Below are 10,030 nucleotides of genomic sequence, written 5' to 3'. Positions count from 1 at the left end.
AATCAATAATATATATATATATATATATATATATATATATATATATATATATATTTTAAGATAATAGTAACGATTAGTCCCACTTAATCTCGCTCTATTTGTTACAATAATAAGGCATTTTAAGATTTTTTTTCGATAATTTATACAAGACATGACATGTTAAAATTATATAATAATAATGGGATTTCAAAGGAACAAGCTAAAAACGCCCAAAATAATAAAGCTAAATCCAATAACTATCTTATTCGAAGCCCTCCACGCTTTGTCTGTTTCAGCTCTTATGTGCTCCAACACGTCGAAGTTTCCTGCATTAACACAATTTTAGTTTAGTTGTTTAAAAAAATAAATATATAAATAATTATGGAATACAAAATTAAAAGGATGAATTAGTTGATGAAATTAGAATTTAATTAAATAAATAGAACCTCTTTGAGGGCCATAGCCACATCCAGCGTGGATGGTGTCCCTAACATCTTGCAACGTGGCCTTATTGTAAAACAAAAAATTGCTAAAAATGCCGTCAATGCAATCAAGCACCAAGTGCGTTTCACCCAAACACGGCCCGTTGCAGTATTCTTCTGTTCTTTCCAGTGGGACCTCCACATTCCCACTCGCCTTTAATCTGTACGATTCTTCACACGCGCTGTATATCTGTTTTTACTTCCACGGTAAATTCCGATGCTAAACATTTAACCTAATCTCAAGTTTAGTTATTTTAAGAATAAAAATATTTTATACATAAATTATCTACCATCTATTATAAATAATCTTTTATTCTATTCCCATTTTGATCTCCAAATACAGTAGTTGTCATTTAGTGCACGTCAATAGAATCTTCAAATATCGAACAAATAATTGTGAGTCTCGAAGGTGTAGTCAAAGGTGACTAAAGTGTTGAACAAAATGTATACTTTGTTCAAAGGCTCTAGAGAAAGGAGTCGAGCCTCGATTAAGGGGAGGCTTATAGTGTACTCTATTCGAGGGGAGGATTGTTGAGGATTATTGAGAGTGAGTCCCACGTTGGTTAATTTAGTGGAAGATCATGAGTTTATAAGTGAGGAATATATCTGTATTGGAATGAGACCTTTTGGGGAAACCCAGAGCAAAGTCATGAAAGCTTATGCTAAAAGTGGACAATATCATATTATTATAGAGAGTCGTGATTCTTAACATGGTAGCTAATTTGAATTAATCAATATATATATTAGTTATGACTATGTGTGACGTACATATTTATCATTGAAGCATCGTAATGCTTTGGCAACAATCTCGGGTGGATCCTCGTAACCAACAAAACCGCTCGATGCAACACCCTCGGCGTCGTCTCCTTTTCCTGNAAAAAAAAAAAAAAAAAAAAAAAAAAAAAAAAAAAAAAAAAAAAAAAAAAAAAAAAAAAAACATTAATTTAGATAATTATTAATAAAATATAGATTATATGTGGTAGTAGGTTTAATGCTACATTACCGTACAAATAACAAGAAGTGAGAAGGTAGAAGACGGCAACAGCTGAAATGGATATTCTAGTGAAAGGAAAGAACACGAGAGCCATAGTCGATGTTTGGGAAGAACAAAACATAGATACAAATTCTGAGCTTTTCATCTATATAATCTGATTGGCTCATTAGCTTGGAGGGATGAACAAAAGACCTTTGAGATAACAAAGCAGATGGGTTTGGTAAGAGAAAGGCAGAGAAGAAGTTGAACTAATTCACCAAAACTCTTGTTCCAATTAAACCTTTCCAAGCTTCAACCAATTGTTCGTGTCCAACTCCATCGATAATAGATATTGTTAGTTTTGGCTCGTTGGTATTATCGTCAGTCTCACGATTTTAAAGCCCAACTTCACCGCTAAAAGATATTGTCCACACCGTTGTAGAGAATGTTTTGCTTTTCTCTCAAACCGATGTGAGATCGTACAATCCAGCTCTTTCGGGGCCCAACATTCTCGCTGGCACTCGTTCCCCTCTAATCGATGTGGGATGTCACAGATATATAACGGGCCAAAGCTAACAATATTTGCTAGCATAAATATTATAATTTCATTTTAGAAATTTTGATTGGTCAACCAACCGGGTAGCATTGATTGGATAAACTAATTTATCTTAAAGTAAGAATTTGATTAAATCAACTAATTAGAACCAAGTTTAGTAAATTAAGCACTGAGAGATTGATGATTTAATATCAAAATCAAATTCGATTCCAATAATACAAATGATTTCAACAACCTTCATTTAAGAAAATAAGTTGGGTGATTCAGAATTAATTTAGCTGCTAAAAATTGCACAGTTAAATCAATCCTTCCGAGGACCTTTTTACTGCCAGACATTTCACATTGCCTTTTAATTAACTATTCAACCTGCGTTACCATAAAAAACCAAAGTGAAAAATTACTTCCGCCAAAATAATAATTAGAGATTTAAATCGGATTTCTTTTTCCTTACGATATTGCCCTTCTCGAACGTGCAGACCGGCCTCCTTGGTGGAAGCTGTGGCTTTGGGGTCCTCTGGTAATTAGAAGGAAAAGTAAGGGCATATTTGGCATATAAATTTATTTGAGAAAATAATACAAAAATTTAGCTGTACCTGTAGCTTAGGCTGTAGTTTCTCTACGGCCACGCTGTTACAAAGCCCTGCCCCTTGCTATTTGGGAGGCCATACATAAACATAAATTAAAAGCCCAGCCCCCTATAAATAGTTTATTAAGATTTAAAACTTTTATTTTTATGTCAAATATATATATTCATATTTTTTAAAACTTACGAATTTATCATAAATAAAATTAAATTTAAAAAAAAAAGTCAGATTTATATCTAATAAATCATTATCATTATTATTATTTATAATTGTTTTGTAAGAAAAAGTACCTTGCATAAGGCCCAATCCGCCGAATCAAAGAAGGCACGTTCGTGGTCCTAATATAGACCAAAGTTAAAAGAGGCATTAATAATTTAGGTGGGTGTTTAAAATTGAGACTTCATATCATTAAAACAATAAATAAATAAATCATTCATTCGTTACCTTTGAAATCAATGGCTTCTTCTTTGGAGCAAGTCCTCCGTATCTGTTCCCAGTTACTGCTGTAGCTTCCTGTATTTGTTTTATTTTATACCATAAAAACCTCAATAATATTTATTAAGCTAGCGTACCACTGGAACTGTGATTTTTTTAATTAAAAAAATTATTGGAAAATATATATGTGGAAAAGCAGTCCGTCTGAAACTCGCTCTAACGTGACTTTAACGTCAAGAAACTCGCTCTTTACAGGAAGCAAGCAATATCTTTGCTTTAAGAAGAAAAAGTTTATTTTATCCGTTTTTCAAGTCAATACTGTTAGTTAATAAAACTATATATTTATGTAGAAAATGACAATGTGGTTATCTTTTAGAGGAAGAAATATTGTAGCTAATCTTAATTTTTTTTAAAAAAAAATTGTATAATAAATTTATAAATTTGTAATTTGTAATTTCACAGCAAACGATGTCAACAATTGAATTCAGAAACAAAAAGAAAAAAAAATGGCAATACGACGACGTAACAAGAATTTCACTCAGCCGACAAATTCAAAGAAAGCAAAAATCAATAAATAAATAGTCCAAAATCCAACGGCATGTGGTGTGTAGTGTTCCCTTTGATAAAGAGTTGACCTCCTAACCCAAGTTGTATTATTAAACGTGGGTCCTTTTTTATCTTCCAATTCTTCTCTTCTCGTAAGTCATAATTCAATGCCAATCAGACAACTTGTTCTATAAATACGATGATTAAACCCAACAAATCACAAGAACCATCATGTCAATGTTTTTTCATTTTATATATATACATATATTATTATTATTATTAAAATTTTAAAATTTAAAATTTTATTAAACAAAAAATTAAAAGTTAAATTTATATTTAAATGTCAAAATTTCTCTTAACAATTAAACTTAAATTTGAAAAGAAAGGGCTATGGAATAACATTTTTATAATAAAACCTAATTTATAGATGGAAAAATCATTTTATTAATTAAAACATTGAACTTTAAGGTGATGATAAACTTGCATTGTCACAAAACAATCACATATTTTGGTTTTTATTTGTTATTTATAATATTATTTGGATGAAATCAAACCACGTCGTATTATAAAATACCAAGTGGTAGAGTAAATGGGAGTGGGAAAAAACGATTATAATATTTAAAAAAAACGCCATTTTTTGAAATGAAAATCTTATCGGAATAAAATGAACATTGCAAATTGGAGGGTCCATCGTAAGGGATTTTATGAGGCCCACTAACTGAAGCCACGAAAATTTCATTGGCCCTCATGTATTTGGCATTTTTTCCTTAAACAAAAAGAAAATGACTTAATTCTTATTTTCTTTCCTTCCTTAATTCAAAGAAAAGTAAAATAGTCATTCTTAATTTTATACTTGCAAAAACTTTCCTATTATATATATATATATATAATATTTTTATTAATGTTTTTAAAAAAATTAAAACACTTGAAAATAAGTTATTAACAAAATTTATGTTAATCATGATTATTAGTTAAAATTAAAATTTTAATTTTGAAGTTTTCTATTCCATTTTTTTTATTATTATTATTTTATAGATTTAGACATTAGAAATAGATTCACACATCTAAACCAAATGAAATCTAAAATGAAAAATTAGATCCTGATAGGTTTGTGTGATTTGTTTCTAGTTTTGATTAAACAAATAGATTTTTCTTTTATTTGGCCACAAATTATAATGTTTAGATGAAAATGATTCTAAAAATGTAATCTCAAATTTCAAAAGCAACAATATGCTTATATAGAGAATTCAAAGAGGAAAACACGAGATTTAAACGACTTAATCTAAGAGGAAAGAGATTAAATAAAATAAATGAAAAATGAATTGAATTGAATGTACCTGGTTTTGGTGGAAGGGGAAGTAATTTTCTCCTCCTTTGCTTTGATGATCCGCCATATCTAACTTCCTAACAACAACAAGAGAAAAAACGCCGCCGTAGTTAACGAAAAGGATGAAGAAATTAAACCGATTCATAAACAGAAATGCAAATCGACTCGCTCTGAAATCAAATTCAAAGCTATTTGATCGATTAATCGAATTCGTTCCAGTTCTGATAAGAAAACTGGTTCAGCCATGGCGAAACAGAAGAGCGAATTTAGAGAGAGAAAGAGAAGTACCTTGAGAGAGAGAGAGAGAGAGAGAGAAAATGAAAAAGGAGAAATGGATAGATGTGGAATGGGACAAATAATAACGGGCGGTTGAGTAAAGAGGATGCCTCGCAAGAATATGTTCAACTTACAACAACATCAATTTGGGGTTTATATAAATTTCAATTTATTATTATTACTATTAATTTATTACTTTATATTTCGAAGCTTATTTTACTGTTATATATATATATATATATATATATATATATATATATTTAAAAAAGAAAAAAAGAAAAGAAAAAAGAGGGTCAAGTTTTGCCATATAATTGTCGGCCTTTAAAAGAAATAAAATAAATAAAAGGTGTTTTGACTCGATAATTTTTTGATAATCTCATAAATTCGTCAACGGAAGACTAATCCAATTAGCCGCCCAATTGATATGGCACGTTGAGCTTTAAAAGTACCATAATTTTAATTATTAATTTATAAAATTTGAAAATCTAAAATAGTTTAAATAATACGTTTCAACTCAAATTAGTTGGGAAGAGTAAATCAATGAGCTTATCTTCTCAAATAATATTAATTTAAGAAAATGAGATAATTTATGTAAAGAATTTAGTTGTCGGGGTAAAATCCTGCAATTATCTCTTAAATTAAATTTAGAATTAAAAATAGTAAATTAAAGTAAACCAAAATAATAAAATAAAAAAGCTCACTAACCTCCAAACACGGGAACCTTTTTTTAAAATAAATTTAATAATCAAAATTCGAAAATAAAAATCAGCTTTGAAATTGATGGTCAAAATATAAACACGTCTTCTTGGATTGTTAGGTGGAATAAGGTAATTATCAGTATAGATTTTTTTTTAAAAAAAAAGAGAGAGAAGAAATAATAACACATTTACTTTACCATTAAATAGTCTAAACTCAATTATTAAAAAAAATAATGAGATTAGAAATATATTTGAATTTTTTTTTTTTTTTAAATTGCACAATAATGCAGAACACTTTCCAGCATTACTTAAATGAGAAGGGCAATATAACTTAATAACAATTCATATTCATTATTAATAGCATAATCTGCTTTTCAATCACAAATTTACACTTGCAAATCTACATAGATTGCCCCTTGCAATTTTGCTGCATTGAGGCACAATCATTCTTCAATACAAACAACAATTACTTCCAAATTTCTTTTCAATCCATAATTTCCCTCTTCTTCTTCGACCAATTTAATTTCATATACAATTATTTTTTAAAAACTTCAATTCTATGTAATCATCGTAATTAGGGCACAGCAGCATCAACATTTTTGCCAAATTCAATCAAAATTTAATATTCTGTAAATCGGCGTGAAGAGAAATTGTATGAGTAAGATCTCCAATATGGAGAGTGTGCTCACCAGTTGGAATTCTTCGAGTTCCAAATTGGTCGACTCGGCTAAGATGATCGCAAACATGAACTCCGATTCTAACTCGCTTTTGAGATCCGGCTGTCATATGAACCTTTTCAAATCCGATCAAGTGCTTGTATGGCGACGAGTTCTCGTTTGGAGCAGTCGCAAAGACGAGAACGGTGTGAGATCCGTCGAGAGTGCCGACGTTTTTGACGTCGATTTGAAGGCCTAGATCAGAGATTGAGGCGCAATCGGTGTGCGAGACTTTGATTGCGTTGAGAGAGGCGGTGGAATTGGGATTGGGAGATAAATTTGTGAGAGGAATTGGGAGTTCTTTTGGGGCTTCGGCTATGCTGTGGGTGAATTTTGAATAGCTTAGACCGTACCCGAATGGGAACACGACTGGACCCTTGTAGAATCGGTAGGTTCGACCCGGATAGCCCGTTGATGGGTCGGGTCTTAGGCCCATGTTTGTCATTGGGACCTTGGCTAGGTAGCTTTGTGGATACCAAGTCATTGGCAATTTCCCCCCTTCACATTTTCAAACAAAATCGTTATTGAACATTTATAAAATAATAAAAAATAGCAGAGGGAAAAATGAATTAGTACCAGGATTAATGGCGCCAAAAATCACATCGGCGATGGCGGCGCCACCAGCCTGACCGGGATACCCAGCCCAAAGAATCGCACTAATTTTGGGATCACTTTTTGCAAACGTAACATCAATCGGACCGCCGGACATCAAAACCAGCACCGTCGGCCCTCTAGAAGCCCTCGCCACTCTCGAAACCAATTCCTGCTGATACCCAGGCAAAAGCAGTCCATTTCTATCCCTAGACTCCGCTTCAATCGACTGGTCCAACCCCACCACCACCACCGTTGCATCTGCCACGCGCGCCGCCGTCTCAGCCGCCTCAATTAGCTGATTTCCGCCACACCCCACGTTGGCGCAGCCATTCTGGTGGATGGTTTTGGCGTACTTCGCGATTCCTTGGAGCGGCGAAGTGTATCCGCAGGCCACGCCGGCGTAGTTTCCAATCATGGTGACGGTGGCGTCAGAGTTCGGACCGATTACTGCGACAGTGCGGTGGCGCGTGGGGGAGAGTGGTAAGGATGCGGCTCGGTTTTGGAGGAGGACTATGCCTTGTCTTGCGGCTTCGAGGGCTAGGTGTTTGTGGGCTGGGGTGCAGACGTCTTTTGGGCCCAAGTGGCCATAGGGTTGGGCCGTGGGCTCGCCGTCAAACATTCCGAGCCTCATTTGCACCGCGAGTAAATTAGCTAAGGCGCCGTTGAGATCGGCTTCTTTTAGGAGTCCTCTTCCAACGGCTGCGGCTGTGTGCACCGCCAAGAATGGTCCACAGTCCAAGTCCAAGCCTGCAAATCATTGCTACCATTAGATACATTTATTTCTTTAAAAAAAAAATTATTTTTTCTTAATTAATATTTCTAAGAAGGTTAGATGAATTGATTGTTAATCTTTTTGGGTATTACTTAAATAATAATAATAATAATAATAATAATAATGGTTAAAAACTCCTTCATTGCTTCCAATGGGTACTTACCCGCTTTAATAGTGTAAGCAGCTGTTTCTTCGGGTGTATGTGTGAAATGTTGGTTGTCGTACATAACTCCAACTGAATCGCAATCGGAGACAATATACCTAATGGAATTCATAAAGAAAGTGGTATTTTTTAAGCTTAATTTTAAAAAATAAAGAGTTAAATACTAAAAAAAAAAAAAAAAAAAACTTAAATATTGTAATTGTTAAATTAAAAAAAAACCTAAATTAAATAAGATAGTTTAATTCTAGTGCGACCATGTGCACAGTAATTCCATGGGAACTCACCCATCAAGCCCCCAAGTTCCACGGATGGTGTTTTTAAGTAAATCAGGGTCAGCGCAAGTCGGCTTCCCGTTGACCTGATTATAAGAGCACATTACGCTCGCCACTTTTCCCTCCACCACACAAGCTTTAAAAGGCACGTTATAAGTGTCCTCCAAATCCTGTTTACTCACCTGCCCAACCCAACACAAAAAAGCCCATTAATAATCAAAATGGGCTTCGGCCCATTATGGCCTTTTGGATCTCTAATTTCCAAAGCCCAATACACACCTTCGCATTGAAATGGTACCGGTCTACTCCATTCCAATTGTCAAGATCATAGGCAGTGTAATGCTTGCAACAAGCAGCCACCTTTAGCCTTTTCCCCTGACCATTCCCCTGCAGCCCTCGGACGTAGCTGGCAGCGTACATCCCGGCTAAGATCGGGTCCTCCCCGGGAGTTTCTTGGCCACGCCCCCACCGTGGGTCTCGAAATATGTTCACATTCGGGCTCCAATATGTTAGACCTGCTGTTCCTCCGTTATACATTGCTCTCGCTTCGTCGGAAACCACCTATTGATTAAGACATTACCCTTAACGTCATTGTCTAGGTTTTCAATTTGCACTATTAATGAGGCCGTTGGTTGTAGTTTCTTAATTCTTAGGCTTCCTTTTGTAACTATTTAATAATTTAAAATATATTTAATAATTTCTCAATATATATATTATAGAAAATGTAAAGAAAAAAGGTTGAAAATTCTGACCCGTCCGATCTCCTCCCAAAGCGATTGATTGAAGGAAGCAGCGGTGGTGATGACTTGAGGAAAGCTAGTGGCGCCAGGGTAGGCCCCACCAAACTTAGTACCGGGGCCCACATTGGAAACCCCGTGAAGTGCTTCCGACCACCACTCATATCCTCTAATCCCCAGCCTTGGCACCGGGATGGCATTATTAACCAATAGTCTTATCTTTTCCGCCAACGTTAACCTCCCAATCAAATCTCTGACTCTTTCTTCAATCCCCAACGAGACCTTACAAAACCCCATATTTCCCGTCGCCGCATTCTGCCCGTCGCATGCAAACGCCGCCCTCCCCTCCGCCCTCCCCATCACCGCTGCCACCACCACCACCACCACCACCATCGCCGCCACCGCCGGCCACCGGATAACCCCACTTCTAAAATAACAAGCCATTACTATAAAGTGTATTTAGAGTGAGTGAAGGGGTAGTGGGTTTTTATAGGGCAATGGCAGCTGCGTTTTTCTGGTAAGGCTTTGCATATGGGATGGGATATTTTCACTTTCACGATTGGGTTTCCACGTGGGATTTTAGTTATGAAGAAATGATCATTTTTCTTTTTGAAAATAAATAATAAATCTCAACCTTTAATAATTGAATCAATATGAATCACCAAATTTTTATTTTCCCATCAATTTCTTCATAAATTTATTAATTTTAATAAAATTAAATGTTGTACAAAAATAAGTTATAACTTAGGTACAAATTAACCACCAAATAATTTTGTCATAACTAATAAATTCAACAATAAAATAAAATGTTATATCTAAATTTGAGGTGAGTTTTAAGAGTTCAAATTTGTATTTTTGTCTTTGGGGAAAGTATTTGGAATGAAATTGGTTTTTAGTAGCAACTTTGGAAAGATTATTAA

General features: G+C 34.4%; 3 protein-coding genes across 4 annotated transcripts; all 3 read right to left on the bottom strand.

Annotated features, from left to right (window-relative positions):
• Positions 1-157: 157 nt before the first annotated feature.
• On the bottom strand, positions 158-1,904 carry LOC111494359. The gene is made up of 4 exons (XM_023144283.1): positions 1,465-1,904; positions 1,230-1,333; positions 426-651; positions 158-305 (listed from the first exon to the last, which is right to left on the bottom strand). Exons 1-4 carry the CDS (start codon positions 1,598-1,600, stop codon positions 187-189), a joined length of 585 nt encoding a protein of 194 aa, XP_023000051.1. The 5' UTR covers positions 1,601-1,904; the 3' UTR covers positions 158-186.
• Positions 1,905-2,143: 239 nt separating this feature from the next.
• Positions 2,144-5,298, bottom strand: LOC111494361. 2 transcript variants are annotated; one of them, XM_023144285.1, is made up of 7 exons: positions 5,171-5,297; positions 4,893-4,959; positions 3,019-3,087; positions 2,865-2,912; positions 2,584-2,640; positions 2,442-2,504; positions 2,144-2,356 (listed from the first exon to the last, which is right to left on the bottom strand). In XM_023144285.1, exons 2-7 carry the CDS (start codon positions 4,947-4,949, stop codon positions 2,348-2,350), a joined length of 303 nt encoding a protein of 100 aa, XP_023000053.1. In that variant the 5' UTR covers positions 4,950-4,959; positions 5,171-5,297; the 3' UTR covers positions 2,144-2,347. The 2 variants fall into 2 exon arrangements, with proteins under 2 accessions (XP_023000053.1, XP_023000054.1); XM_023144286.1 differs by lacking the exon at positions 2,584-2,640 and having other exon boundaries at positions 5,171-5,298.
• An 885-nt stretch (positions 5,299-6,183) lies between these two features.
• On the bottom strand, positions 6,184-9,667 carry LOC111494355 (beta-D-xylosidase 1-like). The gene is made up of 6 exons (XM_023144280.1): positions 9,126-9,667; positions 8,653-8,934; positions 8,386-8,555; positions 8,102-8,199; positions 7,149-7,913; positions 6,184-7,070 (listed from the first exon to the last, which is right to left on the bottom strand). The coding sequence occupies exons 1-6, from the start codon at positions 9,552-9,554 to the stop codon at positions 6,469-6,471; spliced, it is 2,346 nt and encodes a 781-aa protein (XP_023000048.1). The 5' UTR covers positions 9,555-9,667; the 3' UTR covers positions 6,184-6,468.
• Between the last annotated feature and the right edge of the window lie 363 nt (positions 9,668-10,030).

Source organism: Cucurbita maxima, unplaced genomic scaffold (genome assembly GCF_002738345.1).
Source record: "Cucurbita maxima cultivar Rimu unplaced genomic scaffold, Cmax_1.0 Cma_Scf00020, whole genome shotgun sequence".
In the NCBI taxonomy this organism is placed as follows: Eukaryota; Viridiplantae; Streptophyta; class Magnoliopsida; order Cucurbitales; family Cucurbitaceae; genus Cucurbita; species Cucurbita maxima.
Note: the sequence above shows the minus strand (reverse complement) of the source record. Positions and strands in the feature narration are given on the sequence as shown.